We start from the raw sequence: 20,563 nt of genomic DNA on the forward strand, positions 1-20,563 counted from the left end.
TACATTATAATATAGGTATATATGTATAAAATGCATACGATAGAAAGAAAGATAGAATCCATTTAATTTTCATCTTTAAAAGTCATCTTCCAAAATATACATTATATACATATATATGTTATTATAATATGATAATTGTAAATTTAAGTGTATATGTATTGATATTAAAAATTTATTACGTAGCTATGCAGAAAAAAAATAAGAGGGAAAGAGATTTTTTTAAATTTTGTGATTTATTTTAAATAATTTTAAAATTATTTTTAATTTTAAGATTGAATTTTACCAATATTATTAATATTTAAATTAAATCTTTAGGAAGTTTTACGTATAAGTTACATAACTAATTTAACTTTAATTTTTTAAGTTTTTAATTTTTTTTTTGTTTTGTTTCTGTTTTATAATATTTTATAAGTTTTTGTTAAAGTTACTTTTAAAATACATGCGCTCAAAAAATATTCACTTAATTTCTAATACGTATATGAGAATATAGTTGTTTTAAAAACTACTATTTGATAATTTTTTTAAGAACTTCTTATAATATTCTTTTAATTTTATTTTTTTAAACCTTTTTCGTTTTAAGGAATACTATTTTTGTAATATGGGTTGTAGGTACAATTAAGCAAAAAAAAAACTTAAGTATAGGTACTGGGTTATAAGTTATAGAAATTTTCTGACTAACTCTTATTCATTTTAAAGAAATCTACATGTAATTAATTGAAAAAAAAAATAAATTGTATTTGCAAGTTTCTTCTGTAGCATAAAAATATTTACTAATTTAACCATTTTTCCCTTTTTTCTCATTTTTCTCTTGTATTTATTTTTTAACTTGATAATTTTTTATTTTTTCACTGGCAAATTGTAAAAATATTTCATATTTCATTGTTAACAGAAATTTTTACTTCTAAAGTGATTCTGTTAGAATATTTTTTTTATTTTTGTGTTTTTTTCTTAATTTTTAGTACAAAAATTTTGATTTATTTAAAATTTGTTTATGTATATATGTATTATATATGTAGTATACATATCTACATATATTATATGTATACATATATGTATATTACGTACATAAATAATTTTACACAATGTGATGAAAGTTAATTTATAAATTAAATTAAAAATACAGTTAAAACTATGGCATTGTATTTTTTCTTGTAATTTCTATCATTTTTAAAGTTATTTACAAAATTAGGTAATTTTTCATACATAAATTTAATATCTGTTTTTCTTTTTCCTTGAGTTCTTATAATATATAAAGAGTTTGTTTTTAAGTAATCTTTACGAACATATTTAATAGTGTATTAATGATTTTATATTTTGTATTATTTTGTATATGTATATATATATATATGTCTATATTATATTATAATAACTTTTATAATTATAATCTAAATTTTTAAAAATATACGTTTATTTTTTTGTAGTTACAAAAAATGCAACTATTTACGTATTTTTGTTTTTTTGTTTTTTCTTGGTTATTCACATTTTTTTTAATAAATTTAAAAAATATTTAGCAAAGAACAAACATTTATTGAAACCCAAAATAATTGAATTTCATTTACTATAAACGCAAACAAGTTCAATGCTAGGTCAGAATATCGACAATTAAATATTTTAGGATTTTTTTGTTTCTATCGAAATTGATTTTTGAAATAAGAAATAAAAATATCTAATAATTGCACATTTTTCGCACATTATTAAAACAATATTGAAATAATAAAATGGTTTGCCGTTAATATTTTTTACTATGAAAATTCAACGTTTAATTTTTAGTTTTTTATGTTTAATATTACAGAATTTGAATGTAATTTTATGATGAAATTCGGAAATGAGTTTCTGCCTTCTCCACGATATTCATTTTTATTTTACCTTTTGTTTGTTATACTTTTCTTTTATATAACCAAATTAATTCTCTTTGAATACTATAGACTATAATTCAAATTATTTCATTAATTATATTGAAATATTCCTTTAGTTTAAACCACACTTACTTTTTTCGCACACCTTAATTTTTTTAAATGGTTTTTCTTTTCTTATTTTTTTTTCTTTTTGTTTTTTAAATATAATATAAAAAAAAACTTATTTTCTGTTAAAACTTATTTAGTCTTATAAATCAATGAATGTGTATTTAATTTTAATATTAATATTATTTTTATACTCATATATCTGTGTATTTAAATGTATATGTATTTATATATATATATATATATATATAATAATTTAAATTAATTAAATTTATTTATTTATGAATTAACTTTACTGACTGCTTTCAATATATCGTGATTGGTTTTATCGAGTGAACCCATCATTCCTAAATTACTCGAAACTCCTACACCCATTCCCAAGCCCAATTTTAAATCATTTTGCACAACTGAATGATGTAAGTGACTACCACCTAAATTTTGTGATGATACAATCGATGAATGATCATGATGTTGATTGACTTTATGTTGGGCGGATTTCATTTCTTGTGCTTTCATTTTTTCTTGTTCTTCACGATCCCGTCGTGCCTGAAAATAAATTTTAAAATATTATAAATATTTATTATATTTTGTTACAATATTATAATCAATGCACAATTTCAAAAGAAAACTAAAAAAAAATTGCGCTATAAATAAAATAGTAAGTTTCAAAGTAAGTAATTTTTTCATAATTTTAAATTACTGGACTGGTAGTTTTCATGATTTTAATAATTTCGAATAAGTATTACTTTTTTAATATTAAATAATAATTAATATAACATTATTTGACATTAAATGTCATTGCATATACCTGGAAATTAAATATAAAATGATAAGAATTTGGTTGAATAAATTAAGGAGATTGAGCAATATTTTATATATTTTTAATCGGTTAACTTTCTTTTCTCTTATACTCTTTTATTCCCGTTGTAAAATATGAAGCCACCCGATTGAATGTATATATTTAAGAGGGATTACAAATTAAGATAAAGGAAGAATATTGGATTAATTTATTTCATTTTTGTAATTTAAACTATTAAATAAAATATTTCCTATTTTATTTATTATTACTTTATTGTTATAAAAATATTATAAATATCGTTGTTTTCAAGGTTAATATTACGTTTTCTTCGAAAATCAACTAAAATACATCCAACTTATATCTTATCTAACACCTATTGTTTCAAATTTGTTTTGCTAAATTTGTTACTTTTTTCAGTCAATTTGAAGAAAAAGTATTAATGATAATTTCTAATCATTTTGGAGATAGACAGAGTTTCGTAAAAACAAAAGCAAAAAATGACCGATGGATGACAAATTTGAAAGAAAATTTTAAAAGAATTAAATATATTATATATATATATTTTTTTTTTGGCCGACCGGTCTTCAATTTCTCATGGTGTATAGTTATATTGTAGTTTTACATGTTCAATTTTAATTGACAGATTTTTACTACAAAATTGAATTCGACTTTCTGACTCGAAAAAGCCTATCAAAGAAGTAATATATTTTGTTTTACAAAACAAACAATTTTAAAGTTGCCATAATGTTTGAAAATTAAAAATTTTTCAACATTTTAAATGCAATTTTTGAATCAAATATTTTAAATGCAGTTTTTGAGTCTCCACTTTTCTTGGAGGTTACATTTCTACACGTAATCCTAATTACAACAATACCACGTAATGTAAACAATGAAATTTTTTTGACTTGTTTGATATTGTCAAATTATTGAATTCAAGAATATTTTGTTAAATACTAAAATTTACTCCTATTCGGTCTCTTATTTGTCCTAAATCCTATTTGTCAAAATAAAAATTATTAAAAATATTTTCTATCTAATAGATATCCGTTATAAGCAGAAATATTTTGCTATTTTTTACATACCTGTTCATTAATTTCTTTAACAGCTCTTAATTCTTTTTTTAATTTCATTCGTCTATTCTGGAACCAAATTTTTATCTGTCGTTCGGTTAAACATAACGCATGCGCAATTTCAATCCTTCGTCTTCGTGTTAAATAATGATTAAAATGAAACTCTTTTTCTAACTCAAGAGTTTGAAATCTTGTATATGTTTGACGACCTCTTCGTCTAGGACAACCATTTGGACCTAAAAAAGGAAAGAATTAAAAATTTAAAAGTTAAATATTGAACAACATTTTAATTTTTTAACCATAATTATATTTTTCCTTTTAAGCAAAGTATATTTTTTTTCTACTTTCTTTTATGTTTATTTTATTAGTAACAAATAAAAAAGGTTTGCAAACTTTCACATTTTTTATTGCATTTTTTATATTTTGATATTGTATTCAATTTCTCATTAGAAAGTTTTAAAGGATTAACTCTCTCTAATTTTAAAATTCCAAGTAAAAACAATAGTTAAAAAATTCGTTACACACCCTGCAGGTAAATGTTAAAAAGTATCATAAACAATATTTTAGAAATTTATTTTTTATTTGATTTCATCACCTGCAATTCACATTATCGTGTCTTCAAGGAAAGGCTAAAAAAAGCAAAGTATTCAAAGAATTTTCTTTTTTTCTGTCAAGGTTACGTAAAGGATTTTGAGAAATTTTCAAATCTATAATTGAGTTTAAATGGAGATATTGAACAGAAATTTAACAAAAAGCAGTTACATATTTCTGAAACTTCTTACTATTACAAGTTTCTTATAACTGAGCTATCTCAAAATAAGGAATAAAATATGTATTTGTACTATCGCAGAAAAAAACATTAAGCTGCATTAATTATTATAAAAAGTACCGGTGGATTTCATTATAAAATATGTCTAAATATTTTATCTCTAATTTTATACAATTAGTGGAAAAAAATTTTAAGGATAGTTCAACATATTTAAATATAAACTTAACTTTTATATAAAACTTGCTTAGGAAAATGGTGGCATCAAATACGGGAATTTGTGCCAGAGATAGTGAAAAACTTGTGCCAGAGATAGTGAAATACACAAATAAAAATTTAAATGTATTACAACATAATAAAAAAAGACTTAAACAGTATAAAAATTACTGTGATACTACATTAGAAGATATGGAATTACCATTAAAACAATATATAAGATACTCTTATATAAGATGAAGAAAAAATTGTTTTTTTGAAAAATTATTTATAATTAAAATATTTTTAATTGTTTAAAGTATATAAATTTATTTATAACTAAAACATACTTATATAAACTTATAATAAATATGACTTTATAACTAAAGTTAACCTACTCTCATAAAAATTGTGGTAGATATTATAAAAATAGTACACCGTTCTCTTAGTACAAGTCAATAAAATCACGTCGGAGGATCAATTGCCTTTTTTTTAATATTATGAAAAGGAGAAAGAAATCTTCGAGTTTCAAACAATGTTAGCACCATTATCGAAAATCCACTACAAAATAAAGAAATACAATAACGGAAAATGTAAAACCAAACTTTCAGTCTATAATTTTGAGGCAACAAGCACAAATGACTTAAGTTTGTTTAGGGTATTTCAAGCATTTGAAACTTTAAACTGAATTAGGAAAAAAGCAATTAGCTTCTATTCTGGTAAGTAACAGTTAACAATTAACTTCATAATTACTAATTGAGCAAGGAAGCGGATTATATCATGTTTATAAAAGGTTACTTTTTTTTAATAAAAAAAAATAGTAATAATAATAATAATAATAATAAAAATAATAATAATAATGTTTCACGGCCATACATTCTTCCCAACCCGCGCGCGTGGAGCGATCAATTATAAGATCAATAACGAAAAATTAAATAAATAAATATTATTATTATTATTTAGCAAATGACATCAAATATTTGTGGAAATATTTAAAGTTTATCTCAACTTGGGCATTTGGTGCAAAGCTAAAAATATTGTTTTGGCGAATTAAGCCATAAGGTAAGAGAAAAATTTTCTTTTATTAGCATTTTATTCTGATTTTTAAACTTTTCATATTTACATGTAACATACAAAATAGTAAAATAGTAACATATGCAAATCAAGTGAAAATTATGTAAAATATGAATTATGAAAAGGTATGCAAAAACATCTTTCTTCTTCTCTTAAAATTTGAAAGAATATAATTGTTAAGTTAAAGTATTTCGTGGAAATGGCATTTTTACTGAATTTTATAACATTATTTTAAATTCTTTAAAAATTATAAATTTTATTTTTCTTCTTTATAAATTTAGAATTTCGGACTAAAGAAAGAGATTCAATTATGATCCATAATATCTTGCTAAACCAACTTTCAAATGAGGCTCATTTTTTTTACATATATATATATATCACTGTGTTGAAATAAACAGCGGACTTAAAACGAAAGGCCATTAAAGAAGCCTTTTGAAATCCCGATTACTCTTAAACGATTTGAAAGAGATCCTTATTACAATTTCGCATTTGATATCCTCAATTAAGTACTGTCCCATAATAGCTCTTGAATAAAATATGTAGTATTTTTATAATAGTTTTACTCAAATATTGTATTATTAATTTATTAAATGCATGATTTTTAAAGAATGTTTTCTGAAATGTATAAAGCTTTAAAAAACATATACACATACATATAGATTTACATACATAAACAGGCTCTCTAAAACATATCCAAATATTTTTCGTAAATTGAGTTGTTAGAGTATTAATGTTTATCAATTTATTTCGCAACTTAAACCTTGCAAGATCGATATTCAAAAACATCGTCGATGAAATTTTATGGAGACATTCAAAATATCTTAAAGGATTAAGCGTTTATTTATTTAATATTTTTAAAGCCTTTGCTAGAACATTGTAAAGGTGATATCTGTTCCTGTTGACAGACATTGTTAATTAGCAATAGCGATTAGCAAATGATAAAAATAAGCATTTGCGCCGAATTTCAAGTCTTTAGGTGTCTCTTTACGTATGTACGAATATCTATTACTCAAATTACCGCTTCAATCGCAGAGGAGAGATTTATTTATACTGTATAGGTAATCATTCTAATTATTCACTCATACATAAATATGTATGCACAAGAGCTGCAAACGCCACATACACGCACCGATTAAGATAAATAAATGTGTGTATGTTCGTGTAAATTATGTGTATTATTTTAAATATTGATTTATTAAAATTTTTTCTATTTTTTAACTTTCAAATTCAGACTAAAATTTGTGTTTAGTTTTTTATATTTATGTCTATTTCTGCACAACATTTAAAAATTCGGGAACACTATATCAAGAAAGAATCACTAAAAACATTGCTCACAGAGATTATATGTATATATACATATATAGATGTTTTTATTTAATATATAATAATAATATTAGTGCATAAGTACATACATACATATGTATGAATATAAATGCAGACAAGTAACATAATATTACAAAATTTTTCAACTTAATGAAGAATTCAACTAAATTTATGTTTATCTTACGATATTGCTTCCACTTCAATATTCCCGTACTGTTTTATATATGGATAGTCGACGATGTTTTTTGCTTTTGTTTTCGTAATTAAAAACTGCATTATATGCTTCTATTCATCTATACATAGGTATGTATAGGTTTATGGGAACAAATATACGTATAAGTATGTACGTATGATGCTCAAACATGTGTGTATACAATATTTTACAAAAAAATACATACATACATATGTATAACACGTTTTTTTCTATTTCTTAACTTTGCTGATGGAATTTAGCTCATCAATAAATCGTTTACAACTTTTTATACCCGTACGAACGTGTGTTCGAAATAATGGTCTTAGATATAGACTCAAGTGTATGTTTTTGATCAGCGTCGAATTCTGAGTCGATTTAGCTTTGTCTGTCTTTCTGTCCCAACGATAACCCAAAAACTAATTCAGCTAAGCTCACCAAATCTTCACAAATGATTTATTATAGTAAATGTCAGAACCCTATTTAAATTGGATATGGTCGGGGTACTGGTTCGGGTAACTGCCCAACTTCAAAAGTTATTTGGCTATATCCCAGACACTATAAAAGCTGTGGTATTGAAATTTCACACAAGCGAATATATTATAGTAAGACCAATGCGTTTGATAAAATTGATCGTTGAAATTGCTTAGCTCCTTCTGGTAGCAGCCATACAACTCCAGTAGTAGTTTGGCCATATCTTAGAAAATATTGGAAACATAGTACTGAAATTTTGCATAAATTAATGTGGTACGACAACTTAAGGTCTTTCCCATAATCTGCTATGGCAAATTTATTCGCACATAACAAATTCGTACGGGTATCACAGAGTTGACACGGTCAACTCATTTTTCTCGTTTTTAAACTCATTTTGCTCAAAAAGACGACAACTTAAGGTCTGCCCATAATCTGCTATGGCAAATTTATTCGCACATAACAAATTCGTCAACTCATTTTTCTCGTTTTTAAACTCATTTTGCTCAAAAAGACAAAAAAACGAAATCTGAAAAAAATAAAACAAAATCTTTTGAAAATGTTTTTTACCCTGGATCTTGCATTCATACATACTTACGTATGTATATATGTACGTAAACACATAGGTACATACATATGTACATATATACAATCGTTAATATTATTTCACTTTTTAGAAGCCTTTAGACGAGTATCAACATAATGTATGTATACATACGTTTGCATATATGTATGCATATATGTATGTATATATGTACGTATACATTTATATATGTATTTATAAACCTTATTGTATAGATACACGTTTTATAATAATTTAAGCACATAAAATAAATATTCAAACACATCCAAACAAATACCATATATATGTATGTACCATTTTCGAAATTTACCTCAATTTCAATATATGTACATATGTACTTCAGTACTGGATAAAATATGCATACATAACGTGCATATATGTATACCACTTATACAAAAAACATAATATTATATTCATGCATATCTGATTGTTTATACATAAGTATGTCCGGAATTCACATTCTATAGTAAAATACAATGCAAAAAAAACCCAAAATACAATTGTAAGAGCGAATAAAAAAATCGATCAATAAAGCAAAACAGACATCATATCGCTTGGTAAATAGTAAGTGTCATGGAAGGTTTGGGTTTTTTATGGTTTCCATTCTACTCTTTACATAAATTTTTTTTGAAAAAGCAGAAATCAAAAATGGCTTCGTAAATTGTTTTTTATTCTATCTTTTCCCTTTCTTCGTTTATTTTTTGTTTTTTTTTTTCTAAAAGAGTGTATGTTTATTTGTGTGCATTTCTCACTGCCATGGAAACCAGATTCTCAAGTTTTTGTAGTATGCAGAGTGCTTTTTTCTATAAACGATATTAAATAAAAATAAATACCTAAATGTAAATATAGTTTGATATATATATGTAAGTAGATATTAGGTAGATATAAATGCCTTCTTCGCAAACATAGGTGTAAATGCGTTTGGATGTGTGTGTAAAAATGAATTTTATGTGTGCATAAAACAGATAGCTTTATACTTTGAATGCGTAAGGAAGTGTATATGGCAGTTTTCAGCCATGAACCAAATAAGTGCATACATAAGTCCAGTCATACACATTTATACATATGTACATACGTTTATATGCACATGCTTTCATATAACATTTGAAATATACAAAATGATGTTTGACTAGGTACCTACGGAGAAAATAATAAATAGTAAATATATAAATACATACATACATATGTATGTACAAAGAAAAATATAAAAATAAAAATTTTTGGCATGTTATTTAGCAAATTATCTTTATAAACGTTTAATTTTTTATTTCATAGTATTTTGTTCTCGTTTTTCCAAAATCTAGTTGATGATTTTTCTAAGGTCGTAATTTTACTTATGTATGTACATATGTATGTATGAAAATTCTCTACAATGGTTTTCTGTTTTTTTTTTATTTTTTTGATTTTTCATGAATAAAATTTTTTTATTTTCACATTATCGATTTGACCTTTTAGAGGGGGTTATATTGCAGAAAATTTAATAAATGTTTTGACTTATATGAATGTATGAATAGATGTAATGTTTATACATACATATGTATGTTTGTAATATGTATGTACATTTATAAAACAAATATAAAATTAAAACAAGGCATACCTAGAATGGGAAAAAAAAATTCGAATAAAAACTCTTCATTCTCTTCAAGAGATTTAAATTTCTTCTATATCTTTTTTTTTGTTTTTTTTTCAATAATATACATATTATAAATTATAACTGATAATTTTTAATATTTAACTAATATTTTTTATATTTGCTATACATACATATGTGCATGTGTATAAACAGATTATTTAAACGAAATTTCTTTCTTTAGTTTGTATTTTCCGTAAATTTTAGTAAAAGATAACAAGTACTTTCCAAATTTTAATAAAAGATGCCAATTACATATTTTAACACCAAATGTCGAATAATTGCGTTGTTTCCCATCACATTTAAAAATAATTGTATATATTTTCATTCTGTGTAGCTATTGGTAGTTAATATGATCTATTTTCTAAAAAAAACAATGTCTGTTCTAAAATAATATTAGCAACACTGCGAGTTATATCAAGTAATAATACATTCATTAACTTAACATAACGAATATATCAAGTTCTGGACTTCTGGAGTTAATATAATTTATGAATAAAAGAATTCTCAGGGAAATAACACTCTAAAATTGTTCATTTTTTTCTTTAGAGTCTAAAAATTGTGTTTTTTACTTTAGAGTTTCCTATAATAAAAAACTAATCAGACAAAATAATTTATGTACACATACATACATGTACATATAAGCTTTTATTTTCTTGCATGTGAAGGTAAAATTTCAAGTTTTTTCAAAAACATCTTTGAAAAATTTATCAAGTTTTTTTTAATGTTTCATTATTGTAAAGTATATGTATGTATTTGAAAAAATGCTATTGTATTTCTCAAAGCAATATAGACAAAATATGGAAAGCGTTGTTTACTTGTTAGATTATGTCTATAGAAAATTAAGACACAATAATTGTAAAATTCCTTCAAATTAAAATATAAAAAGTGAATCAATTTTATTTTTTATTAATATTTGTAGTTTTAGATTTAGAAACGTCAATTTAACCCTAGTTTTGAACCCTTTTTGTAACCGAAACCCGGGAAATTTCCAAATTTACTAATATTAAATTTAAAATATTTGTCGCTTGAAATTTTAAATTGAATTGATATTGTTTGCAAAAATAGATTTTATTTTTTACAAAATATTTTGTTTCGCTGTTTGAATTATCCTTTGAAATCCGCTTAAAAGAACCAAATAAAATCTGAAATATCATTTTGAAAAATTCGTTTTCGAATTTAATTTCAAATATTTCGATAATGAAATTATTTATGTTTTCGATGTAATAGTCATAAAAACAAAAATACACTAAAAAGATTCATTCGACTATTCTCAATTATAAATCTTATTAGGTCAGACCTATTAAAAAGAAGAAACATAATCATTATTAAACCTCGATTCAAGGTCAAAAAGGTTAAATACTAACTCAAAAATCATTGCGCTGTTTTCAGGTTCTGGGCCATAGATAATGTAATAATTTTAAGAAATTTTGGTTGGATTAACAGTCAATTTTATTTCATAAATTAAAAAAAAAAGAATTAAATAAACTCTTAAACTGACATAAGTACATATGTTTTAGTTTGTATTTTTTATTCTTTATTTTTATCAAAGATTAACCCCACTTTATTTAAATTCGCGAAGTGTTACTATTTCTGGACAAAATTTCTAAACTATTTTTTTTAGATTTCCAAGAAAAACAGAAACAAAAAAATAAAACAAGTCCAAATAGCAAGTGTTTTATCACATTGTTTTATATGTTTGTAATAGCAACAATATAACAAACCTCGTTGAAACGTGTCGGGAGCTTCCAATTTAAGTTTAACATTTTTCTAATCGAATCAAAACTTGAGACGAATATTAGCTATATGTTAACTGATCAGAGCTATGTTACCTGGTGATATGTTACCTGATTGTCAGGCGTTAACTGCGGGTCTTTTTTAATTTTTAGGCCATTAAATTGTAAAGTAGTTTCAAGTTTAAAATTGTCGTCGTATAAAAACAGGTGAAAACATCTCACTGAAGTTCAACAACACATCCAAGGTCATTTTAGAACGATTCGGGATTGACAACCTTAGTGCTGTTATCAGAAGAAAATGTTGCTCCTTAGCTCTAGCTAGCTCGAATTCAGGTGGTACAAGCAACAGCCATTAATGGTGTCATGAGAAGACCGATTATAGTGGTAGTGCTTTTTGATCAATGTTGGTATTTTGTTTCATTAGTTTTAAAGTCTATCCTAAAGTGCTTTCAAAGTTCATACCAAAAATTAATGTCGCTTCACTAAAATGGAATTCCTAATAAAGTTCTTAATAAAATTCCTAATTAAAATTCTCAAAATAAATTTTAATATTGTAGAAATTCATTAAAATTTAAATAAGAAAAAATAAATTCAAATCAAACCAATGGTTTGTAGAGTAGGGGCTTTTTTAAACAAATGAAAATATATGTATCTAGGTACCTTTTTTAAAAACTATCTAGTGAAGGTTCTAGTTATTTAATTTTTTTTGTAATTAATCGTCTAGTTCAAATTATTTTTAGATGAGTTAAAATAAAAAATAATATTTTTTGAATGCATATTATCTACCATTAGGTTTTTATTTCTATAGGAATTTGTTAAAGATTGCAGTTTTGAAAATATAAGGTGCTGAATATTCAAATTTTACAAAATGGGAGACGCAATAGCTTGGGAGATGATTGAGGTAAAAAAATCCCTAACGAAGCAAACTATTTATTAATGTCTAAAAATTGCTGAAATTTCAGATTTCATCAACTTACCGTCTGGAAGAAAACCGATATAAAATTAAAAAAATATTAATTTAGCTTCGATGTAGAAGAAATCAGTCGCTGCTATTTTGCATTTGCACAATTTAAAAAATGTTTGAAGTTCGTCACAACAATAGTCAAAAAATGTCGTTATTAAAGCTTTGATGTCATTATTAAAAGAAGGGGCTTTAATTTTTAGAAATTTTCTATTAGTATAAGACCTATAAGTATATATATATTTCAGCTTTTTATTTTAAAAATTGTGAACACTTTTCCCAATTTTTCTTTTTGGAAAAGTGCTAAAAACATTAAGTTTATCTATTGGAAAAAATACAAATTTTTTTTCTCATAAGAATTAAAATTAAATAATATAATAAGGTAAAATCGAAAACTGCTATATTTCATCAAATTAGAAATGAAATTTTGAATCTAAAGCTTCCAATTTACGTATTGCATTTGGGATATCAGTTGCAATATTAGTTTAAAATGTATTTTATAAAATTTTTTAGACTGCTATAATACCTTTGAAAAACTGACAAGTGAAAGCTTTCAATTTAGGTATGATGGAAGTTTAGGCATGATGGAAATAGCGCATAAAATATATTATTAAAAAAATTTCGCCATCTTTTTTTACACAGAAGCGACTGAAAAATTCCATTTTTTCCAATATACTTTATAGAATTTTCTGTTCTTATCTAAATTAAATAATGCTCGAGCTATATAAATTTATATCGCTGTTTTAACAACACCTAAAACAGAAATAATTGTATGTGGTTGCATTTAAAATAATCAACAATATATTTTGGTTTCAAACATGGCATTTGACTAGAAATTCATATAAGTAATGCAAATAATGGTCATATACCTAATAAAAAAACGATTTTTTACACAAAAGGTAAACTTAGCGACAATATCAAAAGTAATTGGAAAAATTTTCCAACAAAGATTGCAGACAATGCGTAAATACAACATAAAAAAATACTTAAATAACTAAGAGTTCATCTCAACCCCAATTTAAATTATTAAACGTAATAGGCCTTTATGGCCTCTAGAAGACTATTTTTCAACAGAGCGATAAATCCTAAGAATAAAAATAATCGCATACAAAAAACTGATACGACTGATTTTAATATAACATGCTGTAACCATCTGGCTTAACATTAGTTTCAGCTTAATTAAACATATATGTACGTGAGTGGAAATGCACTAGAATTTCTATAAGTAAATATCGCAAACCTAAAACGATATATACACATTTTTCTTCAAACAAATATATTTACAGTAAAACAAAAATATAAAATTATCACAAGTTATCATAAAAATTCGCTTGAACCCCTAAAAAATAGTCTAATATCCAATATATGTACATATAATTTTTGCATTATGAGGAATATATAAAATACTAAAACTTTAAAAAAGCATCCGAAAATTTTATTTATTCAAAAATAAAAGGCTATACATACAATCTTGATTTGCTCCCTATATTATCAAACTATGATACAAGAATTAAAAACAATTTTATAGAATCTACTCCACTTAATACTAACAAAGACTAACAAAAATATTTTATGTGCTAAACTTATGTTAATTTGTCTTTAAAAGGAACATTTTTTATAAAATAATTATTTAAGTCTTTGATTTCTAATTTGTACTTTTTGTCACTTTTAGCAGCTTGTTTTAGTTCTTTATTTGGAGAAATAAATTCAATAATCAGCTTGGGCACATTCTAAACTGAAATTAAAATTGAGCAATAGTTCAGCTTTAACTAAAGGAACAAGCGTCCTAGAAACAACATAAAAAACTCAAAATATACTATAGTGTTGCTTTTGAAAAAAAATTTACTGTGTTACTATAAAGGAAAAAAAAATTGTAGCAGAGTAATTCAAGAATATATGCAAAGGAATTAGAATTTTTTAAAACAGGATAAATGGCGCCTTATTCAGTGTATCAGTTTCATCTGGGCACGGAACATCAGTTTCATTGGGACACGGGTCTGTCCTGATGAAACTGGTTTGTCCCGACGAAAACGGGGCGAATGGCAAGTCTAATTGTAACCCAAATTCAAAATAAAACATTTTCCAATAAACTTAAGATCACTTTCTTGAAATTGTATATCAAATCAAAATTTTTATGTTCAAAATTCAAAAGACACTGTGTGGTAAGGAAAGTATGACATATTAAAAAATTAACTGTTGTTAAAATTATTAATAAATGACGTTTATATTTACAGATACATTTCTACAGACGTTAATGACATTCTCAATAACAATATCTCTGTAAATAGCACAGTTTATTATAATAAACAAAATTAAATATTTGATCATATTCTAGTTTTTAGAATTTAATTTTTTTAATTATCAAGGAACTTTAAAATTTAAACTATAACGTTTAAAAAACTCAAAAAAAGTTGAAAAATTAGTAAGTAAGTGATTTTTAAATTGTTGTTGGTAAAACCTATCTTCGGTTTAAATAATATAGAAGGTTTACATTAAAATTAAAACTAAATTGTTATGTTGTGTCTAGCTTCTAAACTAATTTGCTTATTTCAATTATTCAAATAATACTTTTTGTAAAAGGCCTTTTCCGTCTAAAATCCAGCAATTTGAATATAGTAGTTTAAAAGCAAATGCGGTTGAAAGTAATTCAAAAATTTAATTAGATGTGGTAATACCGACAAAGATAAATTTAAATAAAAACTTTGCAATTAATATAATATGTAATACAATGGCGATAAAATATTTAATTCATATCAGGATTTCAAAACCATGGTTTTTGTTTCATATTGAACAATTTGAAAAAATTTAACAAATGTTCTCTTATTGAAAACATTTTTTTATAGAAATTATTTACAAAATTTTTTGTTATAATGTCTTCATTTTTTATTTTTCGTTTTAATTTTTTTTTTCTTTTGTTTTTTCTTTTTTCTTTTTGAGGATTGTTATGGAACTAAATTTATTGCTTCTAATATGACTGACAAACTTAAAAAGAGAAAAAACCTACGTAATAATCCAATCTTATTTTATTTAGTACAAAAATTATGAGGATATTGTACGTGACTTGAACTCCAGAAGTACAAAATTTTTGGAATATCATAAAATATATATTAATATTTTGAATAATCTATTATAATAAATTTTTGTAAGATTTTCAAGATTGTGAGAAAATTAAGTGAAATTTATAAAGAAAATAAAACAAATTAAGTGAATTTATATACTATACATGTACATATATGACTTTTTATTTACCAAATTTATATCACAACTGTATGCAAAGTTAAAATTTTATAAACTTTGAAAAATCTTAAATGGATTTAAGAAATTTGTTCTCCTTTTTTGATTTACTGCAGAATTTATGAAGCTATTCATTTAATTAATTTATTTAAGCTTATCATTTAGTTGAACATTTAAATGGGAATAATGTTCTTTTAAATATTTTTAAGTCAATACATATTTGTGCTCTTAAATTTATATGTTAAAAATATATTTATAAAATATATAAATTTAAACACTATTTGGTTTTATGTGTACAGCATTTTTAAAATATTGAATAATTTTTTGTTATAAGATGAAAAAGCTGGAATTTATTGTGTGAAATACTAATAATAAATTTTCAGATGGTTTAGGTTTAGGTGTTTGAATTGATTCATCTAATTACGAGCCAGGTTTATCTTTATAAATGTTTTGCTTTTACAAGCTTTTTTATGGTTCTAATTCAAAGCTTTATTTATTTTTCTGAAACATATTTAAGTGCAAAAACTGGAGAAAATTTTCATTATATTCAGGTAAAAAAGAAAATATTCATATAACAACGTGAATGTGTCAGACAACACCTTCCAAATTTGTGTCAATTAAAAAGACTCTATTGTTTCGGTTCTTGCAACTTAAAATATTTATCAATTTACCAAAAAATGGTTCAAATATAAAATTTACATACATAAACACAAAATAGAGCGTTCTTTGGAATATGACCTCTTATCGTTCTTTAGAGTTATTGGAAAAATCTTATGAAATTTTTTTTGTTACAAAATAATTTAATTTAATTAAATCTTTTATAATGGATTCGTTTAATAAAAACAATACTTTGCTTGATATTAAATTATCTTTGAATTTTAAGGTAAATTCATGTTATTGGAAGCAAATGAGCAGATGGAATATAAGTTTTTCATTTCGAAATAATAAAGTGCTACATTTTAAATTCTAAAATAATAATTTCACTTGTTTCTATTTTAGAATCTATTGAATTAACGAATGTGGTTTACAAAATATGCATGCATATTTATTATTAATATAGTTCATAATAATTAAAATTATTCTAAAGCAAAATTAAATATTTGTAGAATGTTACATTCAATCACCCTCGTGACCATTTATGTTCTCGTATGGCAAAATTTATCGTTTCAGTTGCAAAACGTTTAAAGAAAGAGCCAATTAAAGCATTTCTAAAATTTTAAAATAAAACAAGTTCTAATGTTAGCAAAAAATAACAAACAGATAAACTTATGAACACATATACTTAACTTGAGCATTGGAAGTTAGTTTCTTAGAAATAAATGATCGATTTTAATATACATAATTATTAGTAAAAATTAGACACACATTTTTTTATTATTACACATAATAAAAAGATAAAATTTTTCTATGCATTACAGTGTTGAGAGAAATGATAAGTAGATCGACTGAATTAGTATGCTTAAATAGCTGTTTATTAAATTCAATGTGGTAGAAATAAAAATTCCCCAGTTTTAATGTATTATTTTGACGATTTCCATTTGCTTCATTAATTCTGCGACGTATTCTGCATTAATTTTCAACTTAAAATTAATGCAGAATACGTCGATTTTTTTTAAAAATAAAGTTTTCAGCTTTCTGTTAAAAATATTTGGCACATTTCTAACAATGCAATTTGTAAAACAGAACAATACTCTGATTACTAGAGTCTAAAAGATATTGTCTTATTATTTATGAAATATGTATATACCGTCTATCAAGTTTTTGTTTTTGTTTATACATATTTTAATATTAGAACATCCCCCAAATTTCATAAATTAAAGCACACCAAAATTTTTAAAAAGCTTTATAAAGTATACTATTGAAAAAAACAAAAGCGCGATATAGATATTGACAGAGAGGTTAAGAGTGGTATAAAAAAGGAATTGAAAATATAGTTGATATTTTCCCTTTAGACCATAACATAATTTTTTGATGAAATTAAGGTAAAACTCTTCTTTCTAATCATTCGTTGAACACTCAGGACACATTTACATCTTTTAAAAAATTCCAAACGACAATAAAATGATTGTTTAAAAAAATAGTTCAATTTTTCTGGAGAAACTAAAGTTTGCTGATTGCTTTTCTAATTACATCAATTTTTACTGAACACATTCTAAATTGACTTGTATCACTTTTATACATATGTATTTGAAATGTATTATAAAACTCTACTACAAAATGTAAGACCTGACTTCAGTATTAAGATCTAAGATTTTAATTACTCAGAATATATTACTATTTTGATATATAAGTACGTGGTACGCATGGGACCTTCTCTAGTCGCTTATAACTCAAAATTACACTAAATGTTTTATTTATATGTGCTTATTGAACATAATTATGTATTGAAAAAAACTTTAAAATAATTTAAAAATTAACTTTTAGAAAAGAAGTCAGAAGAGTTATTTTTTACCTACAAAAGTTACGTAAAATGAGGATATTGTGCATCGAAAATCCATTTTTTTGCTTTTCCATTTCTTATTTTTATTTATTTATTACAGTATTATTTTTATATATTTATTTTATAAACATATCTTACCTAAAATTCTATGAAGAAACTAAACTTTAATTTCATCATCATACGCATATTAATACATGTATTTATAAATTTGATAAATAAAGTTCATAAACGCTTCAATTTTTTCCAACACTGTCTACACCATGACACCGCACACCAGGTATCGTTCGTTCCTTTATTTACTTTTTTTCTTGGTTTATCATAAACAAGAAGATTTAACGTTAGATGTATAAAATTCTTTTAATCAAGCCTTAATATTCTGTAAACGTTTGGCTTCCATCTAACATGTTTTTTTTTTTTATTTTTCACAAAAACTGGATATTCTTAAGTATAAAGTATAAAGTGAACATTTTTGTATTTTCATTTTTGTTTTTGATATTGTTTTTTTCTGTTTTTTCTGGGTAATAAAACTACATCTAAAATTATTGAAAAAAAAAAGAAAAACTGGGGAGAAAAAAAGTTAATTTTTCTCAGTGTGCGGTGGTTCTACGGGTATGTATAATTAACATAATTGCTTATAGAAATAGTTTGTATATGTGTATACATTTTATATAGAAATATGTATGTATAATATCTTTAAATTTTATTATACACAAAACAATAAAAATATAAAAATCGTGAAATTTAAAAAGAGAAAGAATTTAAACTTTTTCTTGAATATATTTACATTTAATATCGATTCGTTTTTCTTTTCTATTCATTTTTGTGATATAAGAAAGTAATTACTTTTCTTCGACGATAATAAAAACATTTAAAAATATTTTGCTACTTTTTATAATTAATTGAGTTTTATTTTTTCTTAATTTGCTTCTTCAATTTTTTTTATAATAACAATATCAATAAATTAGATTAATATTTTAATTAATTTATCAGAAGATTATTTTTGTATACTTTTTATACATTAATAGGTTGATGATGAAAAAATACTACAAAATATCATAAACATTTACAATCAGAAAAGAAGTTGCTTTATTACAATTATATATGAATGTTATAAGTATGTGTTTACCTTAAAAAATTTAATTGATAATTTAGATATTACATATATTGCTTTGCTCTGCTCCATTCTGTTAAAAATTTGGGTATAATTGAAAAATCTACGGTTTATATAAATTTCGTTAATGAACAATTCAAGAAATATTAATTTCAATGTTGCCTTAGTTTTATATGAAAAATTAAACTATAATAGTATCTCTATTTATGGCAGCGCCCCACTAGCATGTTGCACTTTTAAAAATTGAAAACAAAAAATGCTGTGAAAAGTTCATTTCTTTGCTATGTACAAAAATTTTAACAAGAAAGTATCTAAATAACAGCAAAATTTATTTATATAAATAAATTATATGTAATATCATTATTGTATTATATTATCTATTATATGTGTACAAACCCATTATAAAAATTATTGTATACATACCTAATCTATTAATCTAATTTAAGGTATTTCAATCACGCATTGAATATTGAATTTTGTAAAATAAATAACATATATTTTGATTTTAAATTGACTGGCATTTGCAGAACTTTCAACTATCATTGTTTTACGACAAATATGTGGCCTTTTTTAAATCGCTCAAAATATGCAAATGGATTTTAATCCCGAATACGAAACATTCGGCTTCATAATATTTAATTATAATATTTTAATTATATACTTATGCCGTTGAAAAAAAAAAAATACAAAAATTTTCTTAACTTAATGCTTTTATTCATTTATAAAAATCGGTTAATTTTCATAACGCCCTTCATATAAATACTATCGCGATGCACATTATCATAAACGCTATTGCCATTCCATAAAATATATGAACAGCAAAATTAATATCGAAAGGTGTCGCAATATACCCACATATTTGCATATATAATATATTATGTATAACAATTTTCCAATATAATAACGGCTATAATACATTAAAAATATGTTCTAAAAATGTGTATGTAAATATATATAGGCATACTAAATATGTGAACATACATTATGTATGTATGAAAGATTTCGTAACGTTCTCCTTT

At 23.8% G+C, this 20,563-nt stretch overlaps 1 protein-coding gene across 1 annotated transcript in view; it reads right to left on the reverse strand.

The window, feature by feature from the left end:
* Positions 1-1,854: 1,854 nt before the first annotated feature.
* LOC129616385 (homeobox protein abdominal-A) overlaps positions 1,855-20,563 on the reverse strand; it is a 78,531-nt gene continuing 59,822 nt past the window's right edge. The window contains exons 4-5 of the mRNA XM_055532008.1: positions 3,843-4,066; positions 1,855-2,507 (exon numbers count right to left, since the gene is read on the reverse strand). Of these exons, the coding sequence (XP_055387983.1) occupies positions 2,241-2,507; positions 3,843-4,066 (491 nt within the window). The 3' untranslated portion in view covers positions 1,855-2,240. The remainder of the gene's footprint in view (positions 2,508-3,842; positions 4,067-20,563) is intronic.

The sequence above is a fragment of the Condylostylus longicornis genome, unplaced genomic scaffold, assembly GCF_029603195.1.
Source record: "Condylostylus longicornis isolate FDR11 unplaced genomic scaffold, ASM2960319v2 ptg000194l, whole genome shotgun sequence".
In the NCBI taxonomy this organism is placed as follows: Eukaryota; Metazoa; Arthropoda; class Insecta; order Diptera; family Dolichopodidae; genus Condylostylus; species Condylostylus longicornis.